The sequence below is a fragment of the Eublepharis macularius genome, chromosome 5 (genome assembly GCF_028583425.1).
Source record: "Eublepharis macularius isolate TG4126 chromosome 5, MPM_Emac_v1.0, whole genome shotgun sequence".
In the NCBI taxonomy this organism is placed as follows: Eukaryota; Metazoa; Chordata; class Lepidosauria; order Squamata; family Eublepharidae; genus Eublepharis; species Eublepharis macularius.
The window spans coordinates 87,414,742-87,437,373 of NC_072794.1; the positions used below are offsets into that span (position 1 = coordinate 87,414,742).

Consider the following 22,632-nt stretch of genomic DNA (forward strand, 5'->3'; position numbering starts at 1 on the left):
GCTTCCCCATACAAAGGCAGGTAGTGTTCTTTTTCAAACTTGCTATTTTAATTCAGCCTTTATATTGATATATCAATACAAGCATGCACAAAAAATAAGTGTGTGTGAATGCTGCCATGTCACTGACAACAGCACTCTTATTTGAAAATCCTGATTTAAGGTATGTGAAGTTTAGTTTGGTTGATTTTTAGCTCACTCTCCCCACAAGCGGGCTCAGGGCGGGTTACAGCGACAATAAAAATACAAGAAATAAAATAACGAAATCACAGATCTCCAAGAGACATAATTTTTGATACTAAAAATCTCAATAATATAAATTCCAGCATCCTAAGATGAGGTCCCCTTCACACTTCCCTGCCCATCATACATAAGAAAAAGAAAAAGGGGGAGGTGCGAGTGGATATTACACTGTAACCATCGAATGGGTGGGGGCAGATCACTATATGGATGGCTATATAGCCCCCCACCCTGCTAGCAGGGAGGCTCATCTGATGGACCTAATGCTGGCTTCAACCATATGCCTGGTGGAACATCTCTGTCTTGCAGGCCCACCGAAAGGAGAAAAGATCTTGACGGGACTGCGTCTCCTCTGACAGAGTTTCACCAGGTTGGGGCCAAGACTGAAAATGCCCTGACCTGGTCGAGGCCAGCCAAGCCTCCCTGGGGCCAGGGACCAACAGTAGATGTTTACCCGCTGATCTAAGCACTCTCTGGGGTACGTACAAGGAAAGGCAGTACCTCAGGTATGCATGTCCCAGTCCGTTCAGGGCTTTTTAGGTTAAAACCAAAACCTTGAACCTGATCCGACTCCACGGGGAGCCAGTGTAGCTGCTGCAAGATTGGAGTGATGTGTGCCCTGTATCAGGACATGTGCAGCAGTGTTCTGGGCCAGCTGTAATTTCAGGGTTAGACCCAAGGGAAGCCCTGCGTAGAGCATGTTACAGTAGTCCAATCTGGAGGTGACCGTTGCATGGATCACTGTCGTTAGGTCATGGGATGAAAGATAGGGGGCAATCTGCCTGGCCTGCCTATGGTGGAAAACAGCAGACCAGGCAACTGCTGCGACCTGGGCCTCCATTGATAAGGAGGAGTCCAGTGTCACACTAAGACTCCTGACCGATGAAGCGGGCACAAGTGGAGCCACATCAAAGAAGAAAAAGTGATTCCCAAAACTCTAAAAATGCAGAGGGCAGTTATGTGGAAAAAACGTGCCCAAACCGATTCCAATGCTTGTGGATCGACTGCCAAGAAGATCAGGGGTAACTTAAACATACAGAAAAGCCCAAAGACAAGTGTGAGGAGACAGGGAATTAAGGGGTGACTATGCTTTCAGTTGCAAGGCTGTTCATCCTCCAAAGGATGTTTTTCATCTACTATCTATGCATGGACTGAATCATTAAAATGAACAATTCACTGTAGACTATAGGCTGTAAACATATACTGTGTATGTCTGTTGAGTTTGCTAGTAAGAGCATAAACTGGCTGCTGGCATTTAAGCATTGGCTAGGGAACATAGTACTGGTTGTGCAAGATGGGCTCCCTGCATGACGATAAAAGGAGCTCTGGGTAGCTGTGTGTGTATGACAGCCAACCTCAGGGCTAACCCACTGACCATGCTCCCAGTATGGGTGATGAGTAGGAATAGTGGTTGCCACCACTTCCAGCCCTAATACCACTCCCTCTTCTCTCAGTTTTCCTAATAGGCTGGTTGGGGAAAGTGCTGATAGCAGGTGGGCTATCAACCACACCCATTGTCTGTAATCTTACACCTGAGTCAAACTGAAGCGATGTCCGTTTATTTTTTCTGCACTTGAAAAATACCCCATTTCTGCAGAGAACTTTCTGTTTCCTCAGTTGATGGGCTGAGGAAACTTGCAGGGTTTTTTTAAGGCACCAATGTTGCCACATTCTTGTTTAAAAAAATTAAAAAGGAATTTATTTCTTACTGCCAAGGTTAGTGTGCACACACAACACACTTTTTAGTCCATTTTTAAATTTTTCTTAGCCGTATTGCCGCTAACAAGCTTAGGAAACTTCCAAGGTTTGCTTTTTTAATGCACCAACATTGCAAAATTGTTGTTTTTAAAAAAATTTAAAAGAAAAAATTGGATTGGTTGCTGTTCAACCAATCAGGATGCAAGGGTATAAAGAAGAGAGTCAAAGGCAGAGCCAGTGCCAGGCTTCACACCAAAGAAAGCTTTCTGCACTCTCACCAAAGTCTGAGCAGGGACAGCTCACCCTTGCTTGGGTGGGGTCACTCAGGCTGTACTAGCTCCCAGGAATACAGCTCAGGGAAAAGGGGAGACACCCAGCTGACCAGGTCGACCTAGAGGTGTGCAGCCAGGGCAGAAGAGGATTGCAACTTATAGGGTCTGTCTAAGGCTACAGAACTACCCACAGAGAGGGTTGAGCAGCTGGGTGCATCTGGGCCCCTGGACCTGTTAAGGTCTCCCCTACGAACAGTGGGTAAAGCTGACAGGGGGGCTCCTCGGTTGCAAGACCACAGGCAGGTGTGCTCCCTGTCTACCAGAAACTCCTGCACTCCAGAGAGGAGAGGGAGGAGGCTGGCAAAAAAACAGAACTGCAGATCCTGCAAGTCCCAGAGGCCCTTGCATCAAGAGGAGTCAGAAAGTGAGGGAACCACTGGTGAGTCCTCTTTGGAAGGGAGGAGGGAGACCTAGGGGAGGACTACTGGAGGGAGATGGCCCATGTTCCTGGCCTGCAAGCATGGGCCATATGATGTAGAGCTGGTAGCAAGTCAAGGGACTCTGGGCATGGGGCTGCATGAGGGGCACAAAGTCCAGGGGGGTGGTGAGTAAGGACATATGGAGATGATGAGGATCCCCTTGGGGTTCACTTGGCATGCAAGGTCTGTAAGATTGTGAAGGAGCTGGTGGCCAGGCAAACTGCTAGCCCCTTTGATTCCCTGCTCCCACACAGGAGCCACCCAAAGAAGGCCCCAGGTCTGACCAGTTTTGTTATGGTTGTTTTGGCCCACACCCACACAGGGTGCCCCCACATTAACCATTACTTGGATAACTTCTTTATAGTGAGCCCAACAGGCAGTTTGGCCTGCACTGACCACCTGGTTTCCTCCCAGGCTTTGGCAGAGGAGGTAGGTGTCCCTCTCGCTCAGGGGAAGACAGAGGGCCCAGCCACCCACCTCACCTACCTGAGTTTCAAGCTTGACTCAGTGGCTGGATGCTCATGGCTTCCTGAAGACAAGCTCTGAGCCCTCAGGGATCTCATTAACCGCACCCTATCTCATCCCAAAGACATACTCAAGGACATTCAGTCCTTGATCAGGCAACTCAGTTTTGCATGCAGGGTAGTCTCTCTGGGGCAGTCCTTTTGCTCCCACCTTGCCAGGGCAATGGGGTGTGTGTGGGGGGTCACCCCTCCACCACATCTGGGTCCTTAAAGGCATTAGGGAGGAGCTAAAGGTCTGGCTGTCATTCCTGGACTAGTACAAGGGGTCTCCCTCAGACAGAAGGCTGGGAACTGGAGGCCAAGCTGCAGGTTCACTCTGATGCTGAGGGGGGGGGGACTGATAACTGCACTGTGGACGCCTTGTCTCGATTCCAGACAGACAGGTTCTTTGACCTGTCTGTCTGGTTCACCAGGATCTAGGGGACCTGAGGGAGCTTAGGGACACATAATAACAGAGGGAGTATTTGCCTTGGTTGCTCCTTCCACCCTGCGGGTTTACTGTAATGCTCTAGATAGCTTCCTGCACTTCTCAGCCAGTGTTGGGGGCTGGGCCACCTTGCCCACTTCCAAGGCCATGGTGCTGTGCTACTTGGCTTCCCTTCAGGAGCAAGGCCAGGCACCCAAGACCATGCGTAACCACTTGGCTGCCATCTCATTTTCAGTAAGACGAGGGCGGGGGGGGGAGTCCCCTGACCCTTGCTGTTCTTTTGCTGCGTGCAGGGCCACTGAAGCCTGGAGCAGGTGCTGTCTGCCCCCTGCGGACCACTGGAGGCCCATAATGTGGCCGGTCCTTGGGGGTATTATCAGCCAGCTCCCAGCCATCTGCTGGTCACTTTTTGAGGTGTGTCTGTTTGAAGCTGCTTTCACCCTGGCCTTTTTGGGGGCCCTCAGGGTTGGGGAGTTTATTTCATTTTATTTATTTTATTATTTAATTTCTAGTTCGCCCTCCCTGCAAACAGGCTCAAGGCAGATTACATCAAATGAAGATACAATTTAAAACCAGAGTTGGTGGCTGGCTCTTGCTGCGATGCCTCCAGACGGGCCATGGAGCTCGCTGATGTGACCTTGTAGGGGTCCAGAGTTTACATCTAGCTATGGCGGTCCAAAACCGACCAGCAGGGACAGGGGGCTTACTTTTCCCTGGAGGCTACCATGTCCTCCCCATGCCCAGTACTAGCACTGTCAGGCTATTTGTAGACACGCCAGCAGGGTGGGGGTCCGTTGTTCATCCACACCGACAGGTTCCCTCTCAGTTTGCTTTCAGTTTGTGAGCATGCTCAGGTTGTCCACAGCTGCAGTGGGCTGGCCTTCAGGTGACTTTGGGGCCCACTCCTTCCAGATCAGGGATGCCACAGTGGCGGTGGATCTGGGCTTTCCCCTTCAGAGATCCCAGCGGTGAGTAGGTGAAAGTCGGGCACGTATAAGTCTTATGTGTGCCCAGAGCTCTTGCTTAATCCCTCTCATTTTTAGTTCCCACAGGATAGCCAAGTCAGTTTGGCTCTGCGGGCATAGCACTGTCCATTGGACAGGTCGTTATGCAGCTAAATCTAGTTGGGGACAGCACCTGGGTCTTCATGGCATAGTCAATGTGAAGGTGATTGGCGTGAATGAGGTGCAATGGAAGTCCTTTCTTCCCATGGTGCTTTGTCACATGGCAATCTCTGGCCCCCCAGAGGCTGTGATGATCCAACCGGGGGAGAAAGGTTTGGGCTCCTGGCCAGGCTTGATTTGTCACAGGCAATCATGGCCAACCTGAGGACACTGCAGGTGTATTTTGGGGGGCTTGGAGTGCTGTGCCGGATTGGCAGGAGAGGAGGTTGTGGGAGGGTGCAGCTTCACCCAGGAAGGTGGACTTGGCCAAGCACTGGGGGGGGGGGGGCAAAAGCGGTTGCGTGTTTTGTGGAAGCGGTTTGGGATTGTGTGATCTATCACCTGAACATTTCCTTTTAGTTGGAGGCTCTGTACCATCCTGATGGAGTGCATCTGTCCAGCTATGGACAGGACATGTGGTTGCAGGATATCCAGGATGGTCTGTGAATTTGGTTGCAGCTTTAGGAGCTTTAGTGGGAGCCATTCTGTGGCTCTTGTGGCAGTTTTGGCATTGGGCATGGATCCTTTTGGGGGAGGGGGAAATGTGGTCTGTGTGCACTATTTCTCCATAGTTGGGGGATCCCCTGAAGGGATTTTGAGGGTGATGCAGGATAGGGACAGGTCCAGTTCAGGGGCTGTGAGGAATGCTCGCTTCCAGATGACAGGGGAGTCACACAGAGTCCCATTCACTGTGATCATAAGGTGCCCACTCCCCTCAGTTGGTGGACTGAGGGATGAGGGGGTCATTGACTGGAAGGTGAACCAACCAATTTTGAGAAACACGCCCCATGTGGCACCAAGGCTCTTGTAAACTGTAATCAATAAAGTTGTGGCCTTTTAACTTCACCTGTTGTCTCCGTGCCTTCTCGGTACCTGCCCTCTCTCACCCCTGAAGCTAGCCCCGAAAAAGCATGTTTTGACTGTTAAGCCAAAAGGACATGGAGAAAACAGGTTTGCCTAAAGAACATGAATGTTCTATAGATCACCACAGCACCTCTGACATTTCAAGAATAAGATTACAAGGTTGGAGAGCACACAGTGTAATAACCTTGCTGAAGCTAAGCAATTATGGGTTTGGTTGATGTAGTGATGGAAATAGTGTATGCCACTCTGAATTCCATAAAGGAAGAAAGGTTCTATGTATTAAATACTGCATAGGTATTACTTTTATACAAGTGTTTTTCCTGCTATGCGTTACTTATGCCATTCTGAATGTCTTCTCATTGTTCCTGATCTTACCAGACTGCTTCTGAATGATGTACCACAAAACTAAAAGCACAAAAAAATACACTTGTAGGTTGGCTGCTTAGGATGAAAAGATAGCTTACACTGAGGAATGAGCACATGCCAACTATCTGGTGTGTACACTGAATAGTACTGACTTGGAATGAAGAGAAGTACAAACATTTCAGGGCAAATACATCTTACACTTTGATCAGTTTCTACTTGCCAAAGCTTATTCATGTTATTCCTGTCACTTCTGTAAATGCATTTACTTTTTTCTGTTCACTGCCTTCTATTTTACAATGGTCAGATGAATGTCTTCATTAGTACTTTAATTTGTTTTGGTCTTCATTAGAACACTGGCATCCCAACTGTCCAGCCAAGCAAATGACTTGCTAGCTCTATCATATCAAAAAGCTGCAAAAAATACAAAAACAAATACTTACTCTCAGTCTAACACAGCCTCGGCGTGATCCCCGCATCATCTTGTCTTTTGACTGAAATAGAAAAATAATTATCAACTTTATAAAAGTTCACTATAACAAACTTTTTGCAGAAGAGTTAACCCCTGCAATTCCCTGCAACATATATTATACAGAAAATGCAGGTTATATAAACTGCTTGAACTGCTATTGTAACAATCTATTACAGCAAAATCTGCCAAAAAGAAGAAAAGAGATTTCTGTAATAACCCTCTTTAAGAAGAATCTTAGAATTTTCAAAAGACCGAGGGACCAAGCTCTAGGATCTTCTTTCCCATGTCACAAGAAGAGGTTCAAATTCCAACCTCCTAGGTGTGAAATGGGTAGCCCAAAAGCGGGGTCATAATCTACCAGTTCTGTTTGCTTGTGCCTTAATTACGGCAGGTGTCAGACTACCTAAGTCAGTTTCTGCGCTCTCCTTCTAAACAATGCAACCAACAGAAAAGGGTGATTGCCATTCCTACTATTTTCTTACTATATGATATTGCATTGTCTTAAAGGTAGCCTATAACACACCATACACCATAGAATTACCCTGAAACACTGAGCCATGTATGAACTTCACCTTACACTGAAAACAGAAACAACATAGAAATTCAATTGGAAATGGAAAAAAAAATTAGTCACAAAATTGAGACTACAGGCATAAAGCTTTTTTTCTATATTGCATCTAGGCTGCAGGACAATATGGTTCCACTATACAAAAGATGGCAAACTTAATAGTAATGAATAATCAAGAAGGGTTTCAGTCATTTGTGATTAAGAATACAAAGCAAAAACTAGGTTACTTAATTGTAGCCACATAAAAGCATGTAAAGATCTAATTACAGCAAAGGCGGTAAAAACAGACACAAAACTGAAGCTCTACTTTGAGGCATCTTTTTTCTTTTGCTAAAAATGGTGCCACTTGGCTAAACATACTTCTTCCTATTAAACCAACAAATCAATCTGAGCTGAGGGCTTTAACAGTAAAATTTAGAGCTCTTCATAATATTTGTTCTAAGGGACAGTCAACATTTCTATTCAAGAACAGTGCAAATACAGTTCGGAAGAGCAGCACTATACTGTTGAACAGCTTATTTTTAGCCAGTGTGGTAGTCTGCACAGGAGTTGACGGTGGCAGCTGTGGGGTCCTCTCTGCAGCAGCAAGTCAGCAGTGAGAGAGGCAGAGGGTCAGCCCTGGATGGTGCCAACAGCAAGTTCTTCCCAATTTGCCCTCTGTGAGTATATATGCAATTACTCTATTCTCTATATGTGCTTTGATTTACGATATACAAATTGGTACATGTCTGTATACACTTTTCAGGAGGCAAGAGTTCCAGAGGGGTATCTGTGTTAGTCTACTGTAACAAAATTTAAAAAGCTCATAAAAGCTCATGCTGGAATAGCTGTTGTTAGTCTTTAAGATATCGCTGGACTTCTGTTTTATTCTAGTCAAGGAGACAATTCTACTGATAAGATTTCTTTGGAAGTAAGTGGTGTTTCAGACAGTGTAACTTCCTTTCAGAAGTAGGTCCTATTGGCGCTTACTCTCAAAAAATCTACACACAAGAATTGCAGCCTTGTAAATAAATAAATATTATATGGACATGCAAAACCATCACACAATTAACTATAATATTTTTAACCACATGACAGCCCTAGTCTGAAGTAATATGTTAAGTATTTACTATGTAATTGCAATTAACTAGAACTGTAAGATGATATTATTTTTACAGAAATAAACTGCAAAATTCAAGCAGACAAAAATCCACTGTTGCACTGATATGATTACCAATACTCTAACATAAGGAAGAAAAAAATAAGGCATCTGCCTAAAATTCTCAGGCCAAGAAATGGGAAAAGGTTTTACAGCCCTATTAGTCCATGTAAAATGCCCCAAACAACATCCACATATTATCATGTATTGGACCAACCAAATTAGCACAAAACACTAACTTGTTTTTCAGAAAACGAATCAAGAATGGAGACAGACAGAACAAAGTGTCCTAGAGAACATGCTGCATTCCTACAATGCAGCAATAGCTTTAGGTTTATACCCTGCTGGCATCTCACTAAGGATGCCAACAATATCAGCCCTTTACACCATGGCGTAAGATCTGCTTTCCACCCTTCTATATTTTTAAATCTTGTAACATCTAGCCTAATGAAGAGTTCCAGGGGGCTCAAAAACTTGCATGGTGTTTTGTACTAATTTGGTCAGTGCAATAAAAAAAATTACATCAATTTGTTCTTGTTTCTGCAAGAAATGGGAAGACTTGGATTTTGGTTCCCCCTTATGGATACTAAAAGCAATAGCAACATTTTTATTGATCACATCTCATCATTCCCTGACTTATCTTAGGATTTTCCTGTTAAATAGTAACAACTTTTACAGTGAAGTAAAGATCATTACATATTCATGTACACATTTTTAAAGCTCTGAAGGCAAGTCTACTAAAGACCAAATGCCTCCCCACTCAAAAAGCATGGAATACAACAAAAACCTGCAAGGGAAGCTAAGATGAAGAAAGAGAACGTCCTGTTTTTAAAACAGTGTGCAACACTATTAATGAACGAAACATGGCCTTACCTGAAGGTTTCTTCTCTTCAGTGGAGTGAAGGCATCCAGACCGGTTAGGTCACACCTCCTTTTGCTCCAGGCAGTGCTATGCAAATTTTGTGTATGCAGAAGTCCCTCCAGACATAGAATAGCCTAGCTCAATGAGACTTAATTTTTTAAATTTAAACTATAACAAACAGAATAGTTTAATAAATTTTAACCCAAAATGAGAACTTCTTTAATAACAGTGGTGGGCGAACTGGATGTCTTCACCTCACTGAAGAGAAGAAACCTTCAGATCAGTGTTTTGTTGTCCTTCAGTGGGGGAAATCACTGTTCTAACACCTGCTGTAGAACTCTTTTCCCAAAGTCAGCTTCTACAGAATTTTGTTGATCTATTCTATAGTTTGACAAATGTAGAAAAGGATGACCATGTTGCAGCTCTACAAATCTCCACAGGAGCCCTAGCTGAAGTAGTGGTTGCCCTGGTTGAATGGGCTGTGACTCTCAAAGGGGACCCTCAGACTTTGAACCTCATAGGCCTTGCAGATATACATCTTTATCCAGAAGGCTATAGTCAATTTTGAGACTCTCCTGCCTAGATTTAAAATTTCATGTGAGACAGAGAATCTGAGATTCTGAACGTGGCGGTTCTCTTGATGTAAATGCAAAGCACCCATTTAACAACCAACTTATGCCATATTATTTCTTTTTGGTGTGTAGGCTTGGGGCAAAAAGAGATTAATATGTGGTTAATATGATGAGTTTACCTTTGGAGTGGAGAATGGATCAGTCCTTAGTACTAATGACTCTCTTTGGAAAGTGCATAACTCTTTCCTGACAGACAAGGCTCCTAACTCTGAAACTCTTCATGCCGACGTTATGGTAACTAGGAATGCTACCCTTCCAAGATAGAATCTTTAAGTCAATGGAAAGTAGAGGTTCAAAAGGGGGCTTAGTAAGGGCCTCCGAAATTTTGGACAGGCTCCAGGTTGGGAATCTGTGTTGGACATGGGGTATTAGTTGTACTGTTCCCTTCAGGTATCATTTTATGTACTTATCAGTCACTATATTTCCCAGACCCCTCTTTGTTAGTACAGTGGCAATAGCTGTCATTTGTCCCTTTAAGATGTTCAGTCTTAAGACCCTTTTTCCATCCCACATGTTAAAAGGCAATGATATCCAGCCTAAAAGGCAATGATTCCTGATCTAACACCCATTTACGAAAGGCTGCTCATGTGTTACTATATATTTTTCTAGTAGCCAGCTGTCTGGCCTGAAACATAATATCCATGAATTCCTTAGACAGTCCAGTTAGTTCTAAGTCATTCTGTTCAGTCTTCATGCTGTCAATTTCATCCAAGACAGGCCCAGATAAAAACTAGGCCCTGGCTCAGAAGATTGTGTCTGATTGGGAATCTCCAAGGGGCCATTATCGACAACTGGATCAGAATGGAGAACCATGGTCTCCTTGGCCAGTAAAGAACTAGCAAGATGATGTTTGCCTTTGCCTGTTATATCATGGCCAGCACCTTGCTGAGAATCAAAAGCAAAGATAGACCCTTGGGCCAGGTGTGGTGTAGAGCATCTATTCTTTCTGCCCCCAACTTGTTGAATCTGGACAGGAACCTCTTGACTTTCCTGTTCTTTGTGGAAGCAAAAAGATCCATCACTGGCATTTCAAAGCACTTGGTGATGTCCTGGAATATTTGATCATTCAGCATCCATTCTGCTGGATCCACATCCTGCCTGCTTAGTCAGTCCACTTGAATGTTCATTACTCCCTGAATATATTGGGCCTTGAGGCTTTTCTGCCCACTGAAGGATATGAATTGATTCTTAGTATAGAGGAAGAGCTCTTTGAGCCTTGGCTGTGATGCCGTTCATCCTGACCAAACCAAATTTCTTCTGGAGTAGTTTTTGAAAGGCTAACAAGGAAGGAAAGTCTTATAGCTCTGAATCCAGTAACACCTAGAAGACTAACAAAATTTGTGGTAGGGTATGAGCTTTTATGAGTCAAAGCTCACTTCAGATAAGCGTTTGTGACTCACATATTTTGTTAGTCTTATAGGTGCTACTGGACTCTTGCTCTTTTCTGCTGCTACAGACAGACTAACACAGTTACTCATCTTGACTTATCGCTCTGAGTTCAAGCCAGTCTATACTGTTCTGTTTTTCTTTCCAATTTCCTTGAAACATCTTGCCTTGGCAGTGAGCTCCCCATCCCCTTGAGCTTGGCACCTGTTATTACTAGGATGTGTGGGGGTAGGCAAAGGGGAACTCCTTGCATCAGGTTGGTCAATGATGTCCACCATCTTAGCAGTTCCTTTAAGGCAAGTGTCAACAGGATGTATTTGTGCCTCCCCTCCCTTATGTCTCTTCGATATGGACGCAGAGTCCATTGTAATGTTCTTGCATGAAATCTGGTCCAAGTCACTATGTCTATTGTAGTTATGAATGGACCCAGTAACTAAGCCAGGTACCTCATGTCTGCTCGCTTCTGACACTGTAATATCGCTTCCTGGTTCCTGATTTTGGCCTGCTTTTCTGATGGGAGGTAAACTCTCACCTGTTGAGTGTCTATCCAGGCTCCCAGATGCAGTAATACCTGCGATGTAACCAGAAGACTCTTTTGGGTATTTATCAGGAAGCTGTATGCTTGGAGTAGCTGAACAACCGTCTTGGTGTGGCGATTGCACATTTCCTTGTCTGGTGCCCTGATTAAGATGTCATCTAAATGAGGGTACATGTGTATCTCTTTTTACCTCAGATCCACCACCAAGGTAAATGAGACTTTTGTAAACACCCACAGTGAAGAAGACAGTCCAAAATGGAGAACCCTGTACTGCTAAAGCTGTACCCAGAAGGCAAACCAGAGATTTCCTGTACACTAAATGGGGATGTGAAGGTAGGCTTCCTTGAGGTCTAATGAAGTCAAGAAGTCACCTTGATGTATGGATTGCAGAATGGAATGTGAGGTCTTTTAAATTCAATACCGCTTTCCATTCTCCTGATTTTTTGGGGACTAAAGACTAGAGAGTATACCACCTGGAAGTGCCGATATAGGGCTACTGGTTCTGTAGCCCCAATGTCCAAAAGATGTTGGATGGCATCCTATATCTGTCTTGCTTTCTGGGTATCGTTCGGAACCGAAGAGGAGATGAAATGGTGTGGGGGAAGTGCCGTGAACTATATCTTGTATCCAAGTTCCACTATGGATGGCTCAACAATCTGTGATAGTCTTTTTCCATTGATTCATGAAACGCCTTAGGTGTCCCCCAATTCTATAGCCTTTTTCCCTTTTACGCTCGTGTCTCATTGCTTGGCACTAGGAAACTGTTGTGGAATCTTGACTGGTGACTGAACTGTCATCCAGTTCTGGCATCCTTAACATCTCTACATAAAAGATTGAAAAAACTGAAAGGACTTAGTTTTATAGCCCTTGTCTTTACTTGTAGAAGGCATGGCCTTTTGCTTCTCTGTAGTTTCAATGAGAACTTTGTCAAGGGTACTATCCTCAAAGAGCAGACACCCTGAACATTTTTCAGTGGAGAGGCTAGACTTAGATAAGATGTCCACCTTTCAATGTTTCAGCCAGAGGTTTTTTCTTACAACTACATTGGCTGCCTGAGCTCTGGCACAGTACTGGATACTGTCCTGAGAGGCATCCGATGCAGACTGGGTCACTTGCTTTCTCTTTATCAGAGATTGTTTGAAAGTCAAAGAGTCTATTTCAGATTGCTAAAGGTCATCTGCTAATATGACTACCACACACGTGAAATTAGAAAGGACTGCTGATGTTCTGATCGCTAGTGATGCAGCCTCATGTGAATTTTTCAGAACATTCTTTCTATCCACCAGGTCTTTCAATACGTTGTCAGTGTCCTTAACCAGTACAGTGTCCGAATGAAGAGCTATGATGGGGACGTCAACTAAGGGGCCTTTTAGGTCCTCAATGATCTCATCCATCAAGGTGTAAATCCTTTTTGCGATAGTTTGTAAGTTAGGTCCATAGTCAGGAGTGGACCATTCTGAATGTAGGACCTCTTTAAAATTTTCAGGAAAATGTTCCGGTTGGAGAAGCCTGGATGAATTATCTGTGTTGTCAGACTCCTCCCCTGACCACGCTTCCTCTTCTTTTTTTTCCAGATTTTATGATCACTGAGGAGTTGACCGATAGTCTGTCCTCAGTCTCCGAGTCCTGTATCTGTAACTGGGATTTCCCCTTCTGTGTAGCCTGGGAACTTGGGGAGGGGGTGGCTGAGATCTCTGTCTCTCTGCTCTTGCCTTCTTTAAGATTTCCTGGAAGGTAATGCATTTTTGATGTGCTTACATCTGGATTAGTCTCCCTCAGAAAGGGATGAGAGGGAAGTTTCCAAAGAATCTGATGCTGTAGAGAGGGAGGTACTTCATCTGAGAGGTTGCTTGATTCCCCTGGAATCCTGCCCCCTGCTGAGTTTCCCAGCTCCGATCTTCCCTCAGTAAGTTCCCTTCTCTTCTTCATATCAAGTTGAGGGAGGTTTGCATATGGACCTAAAGGCTGAGGGAAAGCTATCCAGGCTGGTCTTCAGGCCTGAATAATCCAATTGGTAGGGGGCTTTCCGTAAAAGGTGTGTGTGGGGGAAATGGCATGTCTACCATACTGGCTGACCCCATGGCTGCCAGTGCCCCTGTAAAAGCCATTTGAACTTGCCAGCAATGAGGTCCACCCATCGAAAAAATCCCAAATCTGGGTGCTTGGCCTACCTGAAAGGGGTTGAAGCCATTGGAAAGGCAACAGACTCACTGCTCATTTGGTTGAATCTGCCTGTTGTGGACAGATTTGTGCTCGGCCTTAAGGCCTCATCGCCACCAGACCGTTAAACATAAAATGCTGAGTATAAAGTAAGGAGATGGAGAGGAGCAATATTTTGTGCTGTTATATATTCTGTTAATGTTTTTCTTTTATGTATTATTATTGTCTTTCTTTTCCAATAAACTTTAAAAAAAAAAGCTCTGGTTCCATTTAAAAAGAGGGAAAGACCTAGTTTAACAGATAGGCTTGATCTCAAGAAGAGCCAAGAGAGCATAGGTGGGATCCCCAGGACTTCCTTGGCATCTAACAGGAGACATAAGATCAAAGGACTATTTGTAAATATCTTCCAACACATATTGCTGACCAATGAAGTATCTTTGGCTTACGCAGGCATGACATTTTTGAACTGGCTGGAGTCAAGGTAAACTAAAGTACAGAGCATCCGTAACTCACCACAAAACCCTTCCGGGAAAGGGTTTTTGCTTTTTGTTCTTATACATATACTTCAAACACTGGCAATCAGATTCCTTAAGGGCACAATAGAGAATTCCCGATACCAACAGTAACCCAAACTATGGTTGCTTCCTTTCCCAGTGAAGCCCAGAACAGAGGTGGGTAGCAGATAAGGACCTTAATATGTTAAAGCTTTTTAATAGCTCGCCTGTGCTCAACATTTTCCTTAATCAACCAGAAAGGGATTCAAGAATTACATTTTGGTTGTATTACATATGCAGTTAGACAAGAAACACTTTCTTAAGATTGCTGTCCATTGTTATTCTTATAACTATCACACTAGCTTACTCTGCCTGTTTTGAAATCTAACAATGTTCCTAATGAAGGGAGAAGACAAAACTTTTAAATTGGGAACTTTTAAATTGGGAACTTGTCTTTCTTTTTTTTTTTACTTACAATTTCTGTTATTAGTAACATCTTGCTAGGATCCACATGTTAAATTAATGTGGTATTGTTCTGGGGTTTTTTTCCAGAAAATATATAAAATGTACCAAACTATCTTTCATAACAGAGTGATTTTTAAAAAATGAGAACTACGCAAATACCAGCAGTCTTGACTCACAAGGACAAATTAAACATCATCCAACATATCAATTATTAACTCTCCAGTTGTTTAGTTTTGTGCTGTTACACTGAATTGCAGCCATGGTTGTTGTCAATTTAATCAGACAATTGGAAACAGACCTGGAAAAGTTTAACCCTATCTCCTAATCAATTTTCCTGATAAAAATTTCCCCTTGGCAGCTGCTGTCTGCCCCTACCTCCCATGTTAACCCTACCTCCCATGTTGTCCAAACTCTACTTAAGGCCAACAAATCATTAATATTTTGGGGGGTGGCTGTTATCAATATGCTGACAATACCCAGATCTACATATCCTTATTCAAATCTCCTGGTGCTGTGGCAGGGTCACTTCCTGACTACTGTGATTAAGAGTGAACAAATTGAAATGAAATCCTTACAAGCAGTGATGTTGTTTTTTCAGAAACTTTTCCTATTAAGATTTAAATGATGTTAGCAATAGGAGGCAAATACACCACATGCAAGCCTGGAACATGTATAAGCATTGGGATTTGTCTATGCTTCATATCCCACATTTAGCCCATCTGACATGAATGATTTGCAGCATAACAGCCCTGACAGATATAAATAGGCTATATTTACATATGTGTGGCTGAACATTTTCCATGGAAGAAATATAGTGTTGGAAAAATTTACATTTTCGAAATTTTTCAACCCCATGTTACTGTTAACAAGACAAAGGTAATGCTGGTTGAGAAGGCAGAGTTCTCAAAGGACACTGCTTTCTCATCTTCATCGTGGTTCAGCTGACCCCTTACCGTCTCAGTTAAAAGCTTAGAAGTTAAACTGGACCCAGAGTTACCGCTAGAGAAACAAGTTAATACAGCTGCAAACTATGCTTTCCTCCAACTTAGTTTCATTCAGCCCAGAAGATGGCCCCTTATCTTGACATGGTTGATCACACAACCTGGATCCATGCCATGGTAATATTGAGACTAGACTATTATAATCTATTTATTTATTTATTTAATTACATTTTTAGACCGCCCTCCCCCTCAGACGGGCTCAGGGCGGTTTGACAACAAATTAAAAACAGTAAAAACATTATAAAAACATTAAAACATCGTATAAAAAACCATTAAAATTGGCGGGTGTAGAATATTAAATATTAAAATGCAGCATTGTCCTGCATGGGTGGTGGAAGGTCTTCAGTGGTATGGCCAGCGAGAGGACAGCCTAGCCCCCACCAAATGCCCGGTGGAACATCTCCGTCTTGCAGGCCCGGCGGAAAGATAACAAATCCTGCCGGGCCTTAGTTTCCTCAGACAGAGAGTTCCACCAGGTCGGAGCCAGAACTGAGAAGGCCCTGGCTCTGGTAGAGGCCAGGCGGACCTCCCTGGGGCCAGGGACCATCAGCAAGTTCTTAGTGGCTGATCGAAGCGACCTCCGGGGAACATATGGGGAGAGGCGGTCCCAAAGGTATGCTGGGCCCAGTCCGCATAGGGCTTTATAGGTCAACACCAAAACCTTGAACCGGACCCGGTACTCAACCGGTAACCAGCGCAGCTGACGGAGGATAGGTGTTACATGAGCCATAACTGGTGCTCCGGCAACCACCCATGCAGCTGCATTCTGAACCAGCTGCAGTTTCCGGATCAAGCCAAAGGGAAGCCCTGCGTAGAGTGAGTTGCAGTAGTCTAATCTGGAGGTGACCGTTGCCTGGATCACTGTTGTGAGGTCATGGGTCGATAGGTAGGGGACAAGTTGTCGAGCCTGTCTTAGATAGAAGAAAGAGGATCTAACAACCGCTGCAACCTGTGCCTCCATAGACAAGGAAGCATCCAGGACCACCCCCAGGCTCCTCACTCTCGACACCGGCGTAAGTAGCGCTCCGTCGAGAGCAGGGAGCCAGAGTCCCACACCCATGGACCCTAGACCCACATGCAGGACCTCCGTCTTCAAGGGATTCAATCTCAGCCGACTCTGCTCCAACCATCCAGTCACAGCTCCGAAGGCACGTTCCAGGACATCTGGGGCAGAGCCAGGCCGTCCGTCCATCATCAGATACAATGGGGTGTCATCTGCGTATTGATGGCACCCAAGTCCGAAACTCTGTACCAGCTGGGCGAGGGGGCGCATATATACATTAAATAGCAGAGGAGAAAGTATTGCCCCTTGAGGGACACCGCACACCAACGGGTGGCGGGATGACAACTTCTCCCCTAGTGCCACCCTCCGTCCCCGATCGTGGAGAAAAGAGACAAACCACTGCAGAGCTGTCCCTTGAATCCCCACATCGGCAAGGTGGTGGACCAACAAGTCATGATCGACCATGTCGAATGCTGCTGATAGATCTAATAATATCAGCAGTGCCGCCCCGCCTTGGTCCAGCTGTCTACGGAGATCGTCCATCAAGGCGACCAGCAATGTCTCCGTCCCATGTCCTGGACGGAAGCCCGACTGGAAAGGATCTAGGGATGAGGAATCATTCAGGAAGACCTGCAGCTGCTCTACCACCGCCCGCTCAATCACCTTACCCAGGAACGGAAAGTTCGAAACTGGGCGGTAACTGACCGGGTCGGTAGGATCCAAAGATGGTTTTTTCAGGAGAGGCCTAACCACAGCTTCCTTCAACGCTTCCGGGAAGATCCCAGAGCTCAGAGACATGTTGACAATGGCCTCCAGGGCATTCCATAGCCCATCTACGCTGGCCTTCACCAGCCACGAAGGGCACGGGTCCAAGGAGCATGAGGTAGGCTTAACTGCTCGCAGGATCCTGTCAATCTCATCCCCAGAGAGCGGACTGAAATGGTCTAATATCATCCCAGAAGGCGGCCAGTTCGCACACTGTATCAACTGTGGCTGGGAGATCACGGCGGAGAGACAAGATTTTATCAGCAAAAAAGCTCACAAAAGCCTCATAGCTAATATCCGAATTTAAATTTTGACGGTCCCCTCCCGATAAGGAGACCAGAGACCGAACCACATTAAACAGTTTTGCTGGACGTGAGCTAGCTGATGCAATGGAGGCTGCATAGAACTCTTTGTAGCCTTCACTGCCATCTCATAGGCCTTCATAAACGTCCTATAAGATGCTCTTGCCTCTTCGTCACCAGTCCGCCGCCACACTCGCTCTGGCCGTCTCAGCTCCCGCTTCTTCCGACGTAGCTCCTCTGTATACCAGGGAGCTAGTTTGGTACGGGGGCGGAGAGGGCGACGGGGGGCGATTTCATCGATGGCTTCGGAAAGACGGACTTGCCAGTCTTCCACCAGCTCATCCAATGAGCCGCCAGGGAGCATCGGATTCCGCAGAGCATTCTGGAAACCAATTGGATCCATAAGTCTCCGTGGGCAAGCATAAATAAGCTCACCACCCTTGCAGGGGGGAGGTGGGATATCCAGCCGAGCCTTCAGGACCATGTGGTCTGACCATGGCACCAACTCAGTTGTTTCTAGCACTACATCCATCCCCATCCCAAAGATCAAATCCAGCGTGTGGCCTGCTTGATGTGTAGGGGCCGAAACAATCTGGGAAAGTCCAAGTGCAGCCATGGAGGACACCAGGTCCACAGCCCGACTAGAGGTGTCATCGTCAGCATGGACGTTGAAGTCACCCAATACCAATAGTTTTGAGTGTTCCAAGGCCCATCCAGCCGCCACCTCTAGCAGATGTGGCAGGGCATCTGCTGGTGCGCTGGGCGGCCGGTACACCACACAGATGGCCAAACTTTCCTCGGCACCCCACACTAGACCTACACTGTCGATGCCGGAGATCTCTGGGATGGGGAGCGGCCTGAAGGAGAAAGACTCTCGGACAAGAATCGCTACCCCTCCCCCCCGGCCTCCCGTTCGGGACTGATGAAGGACTGAGAACCCAGGTGGGACTAGTTCATTCAGGGCAACCGTCTCACCCTCCCTCACCCAGGTCTCAGTCACGCATACCAGGTCAACATCATTTGCCACAAAATAATCGTGCAATGTTCTGGTCTTGTTATTTATGGACCTGGCATTACACAACATCAGTGTCGAAGGGGGGCTATATTTCCTAGCTCCACACTCAACATGCCTCGGGATGGGACGCAGGTTAGAAGGACATCGAGCCTCACCATATCTCCGTGTCCTTCTCATCCTTCCCTGGGTCCCACCGCCATACCTCCCTCGTCCCCAGAGGACCGGGATCTCTGGCCCCATGCTGACCACTCTCCACATCCACCACCCTGCTGCTCACACCGCTTGTCCAAGCTACTAGCTCTCTTCAATTGCAATGCTAATCACAATATACAGACGTTAATCAGTGGGGAGTGCCCTATCAAATAATAATAATAATAATAATAATAATAATAATAATAATTCAGACCAATGCTTCTCTGCCCATCAATTAATACTCTTATGTCTGGGTTCTGAACCACAGCCACATTTAATACTATGGGTGGAACTACAATACCCCCCAGCCAATATCCTTTCCCACCCAACAAGTTTTACATCAATTCAATTCCCTACCCAATCATACCCACGACTATATATATATTTTTTCTAAGTTTGCAATATTAAATTAAGGCTGCTGTACAAGGAGTATGACCTATAATATATAAAGCAATCAGCAATTAGTTGCTGTGTGCCAGTGGCTTCCCAGCACTCAATAATTCTTCTTATAGATGGGTCTAAAACCTTAAACAGTTCAATATCTCTGCAAACCCCCCCCCCCAGTTCTTCAACAAGTCTGATAATAAAGTGCTTTGCACAGTAATGCACTGTACACAGGTCTCCCTTCGAATTCAGTCCAGTTGGCTCAGAATGCCACAGCTCAGTAATTATTAGGAACTAGGTGGAGCATGCATGTTACTTCCATTCTGCAGTCACTCACTTGGCTGCCCATCAGTTGCCAGGCTCAATTCAAGGTACCGGCTGTCACATAAAAATCCCTTCATGATTTTGGACCCTCATATCTGTAGGATCACCTCCTCTCCTATGTTCTGCCATGACAGCTTTGCTCCTCTGATGAGGGCCTTCTGCTTGTGCCACCCTGCAAACAGGAAAGATCAAGAATTGCCCATACACATGCATTCTGTATCATGGTCCCCACCTTATGGAATGGCTTACCCGATGTGATTAGGAAGGTACCCATTCTCTTGGCATTCCACAATCTATGCAAAATTGAATTATTCAAGAGGGCATTTTTACAAAGGTAATAGGGCTGTATCTGAATGGTTCAGGAAGTTGTTTTAATAGAGGGAAAGGGACTGTGGACTATACTACTGTATATAGTACACTATTATACTATAGTGTGCACAGTATAGTACTGTGTTAAAGTATGTACTATCTGTTGCTGTATGTGTTACAAGTTTTCTGCATTGTTATGTAATTTCTGCATTGTTTAACATGCTGTCTTAACACCTATACTTTATTTCAGCTTTCTGCTTGATTTCAGATTTCGGAAACCCTAATGCTATTACATTCCTTTTTGGATGTTCCATCATGGTGACTGTATGACTTAGACTGTGACCTTGCGTCTCAGTGAGAAAGGCAGACTCTAAACAACATAAAATAAAAATTACCTTAGGCCAAAAGGCAAGCATAAAACAAGTTATTGTTATTTATAGTCCCCCTTTGTTATTGACACTCAAAGAGGATTACACAGGGTAAGACAAATATGAACAACTGCTGGGATATCTAATGAACAATGCAATAGGATTTGGATATCAGAAATCTGCAAACAGAACTAAAACCAAACATAAGTATATTTAAACAGGACACGTTAAACTATTCACACTCCCTGAAGAAGTCCTCGAAATATTAAAGCCCACAGGCATCACCTATCATCAAGATCAGCATTCTTGAGTATAACAACCTCCAGTTCTCAATGTTCTCTATCACACTGAGACACCATAATTGAAGCAGCAGCTTCAGGGAAACAATATGCCCCCAAAGCAATAGATCAACTGACAAATAAAGAGAGTCACTCATTTCCCTACCCCCCATCCTTGGCAAAAGCCTTTACAGGAAGTAGTACTGATGGGGCCAGGTCTATTTTCTGCCTTATGACTGACAAGACAGAGGGTCTGCAGAGTGAGATTGAAGGGGCTGAAACTAAACATGCCAGAGGGGAAAAAATTGATATTCTCAATACAAGCACCTCTTCATGAAACCACACAGGCCTTTATCTAGTGTAGACTGCTTCACTGTTCATATGTTTTTCGGTTTTTATTATATACTATTGCCATATGTAAAGAAAGAATAGACAAAAACAAGACAGGATTTGCAGAAATAAAGTTCAAGAATATTTGCTAAGGATTAAGATCAGCAACAGAGCACAATCACTCAAATGGTGAAACATAAACAACTGGTTTCCTACTACGTGTTGTGTTGTCTTATAACCAACTCACTAAAAACTTTGTTTTGAATGCACTCAACATATCAGATTACCACAAGAAAAAGTGCAGCACATCAGATGAAAATGGAATGCAGTGACCTCATTCATGAGGTTTATATAAAGATATTTGTTTTCCTGCTCTGCTACAACTTTGCAAAGTGTTGGAGAACAATAGAAGGAAGCCACATATAAGCCAGAAATTGTATTCCCTAAAATTGTACTTTTTGGTGCCTAACAAAAGAGGGCTTTGCAATATGGAAAAATTTCCTTCATTTTCTCCATCCCAGTCTTTAACTGTTTCTCATACTTAGGCAGGAAGCTGTTCTATCAGAGTGGGGGGAACAACTGCTCATAATACAGAGGTGATCATTCTGGCAGTTAATATTTCTGCTATTTTATGCAGACATATACAGGTTATGGCCTAAATTACTTTTTCTGAATCTCTTATTCTGAATCTCTCTTCTACCTAATAAAAAATAAATATTTATACATTCTTCTGAAATTTGAACTTCTTAGGGTCAAAGAGAAATTAAAACACAAGCAAGAAGCTACCGCGATAACTGCTTTAAGAACCAGTTGAGGGGCTGTTTTGGTCATTTTCCTCACACATGGGAGCTGTTCACTTCTCTGTTCTTCATAGTACACTATGATACAGCTGCTAGCTACAACTCATGTAAGTTAAAGAATTTAGAGTTATGTACTAAAAAACCAACATCAGCAGTCACACATAAACAAGTCAGACAAATTTATATATGCTTACTATTCCTGCATGTTAATTTGTTGCTTTTTGCACAGTTCTAGCACCTTATTTCAAAAAGGTATTGTAAAGCTGGGAAAAAGCCACAGAAAATGGCAACTCAGATTATTAGGAGGTTAGGACATTTTTTTGTAAAAGAAAAGGCATTTATTAATCCTGTTCAGAAAAGATGTTATGACAGACATTTCTAAAATTATACATGGGATGGAGAAAATGGACGGAACTTTTTCTTCTCCTGAAATACGAAACTTAGGGACAATGAAGTTTATGGGCAGTAAATTCAAGACAGAAAAGGAAGTACTTCTTGTGGAATTCACTGCCACAGGATGTAGTGACAGCCACCAATTTAGATGGCTTTGAAAAGGTATTAGACAGATTCATGGAAAGTGGTTCCAGATGAGTAGCCATGTTAGATTGTAGCAGCAAAGGCCAAGTGGCATCATGTAGACTTACAAAAATGATTTCAACATTTATCATGGAGGTTAGGCCCACCATGGGAACTGAAAGAAAACTCCATGCTTAGAGGTAGCAATACCAGCAACCATGGTGGAGGCCTTGGCCTCCATGCCCTGGTTATTGATCTTCTGAGATCTCCCCACTGTGGGAAACAGAAGGCCAGATAACATGG

At 44.5% G+C, this 22,632-nt stretch overlaps 1 protein-coding gene across 2 annotated transcripts in view; it reads right to left on the reverse strand.

Moving 5' to 3' along the window:
• The window catches only part of OSBPL9 (oxysterol binding protein like 9), a 163,625-nt gene that overhangs the window by 137,115 nt on the left and 3,878 nt on the right, over positions 1 to 22,632 (reverse strand). For both annotated transcript variants that reach the window (XM_054979827.1, XM_054979826.1), the window contains exon 2: positions 6,471 to 6,521. In XM_054979827.1, the coding sequence (XP_054835802.1) occupies positions 6,471 to 6,521 (51 nt within the window). The remainder of the gene's footprint in view (positions 1 to 6,470; positions 6,522 to 22,632) is intronic.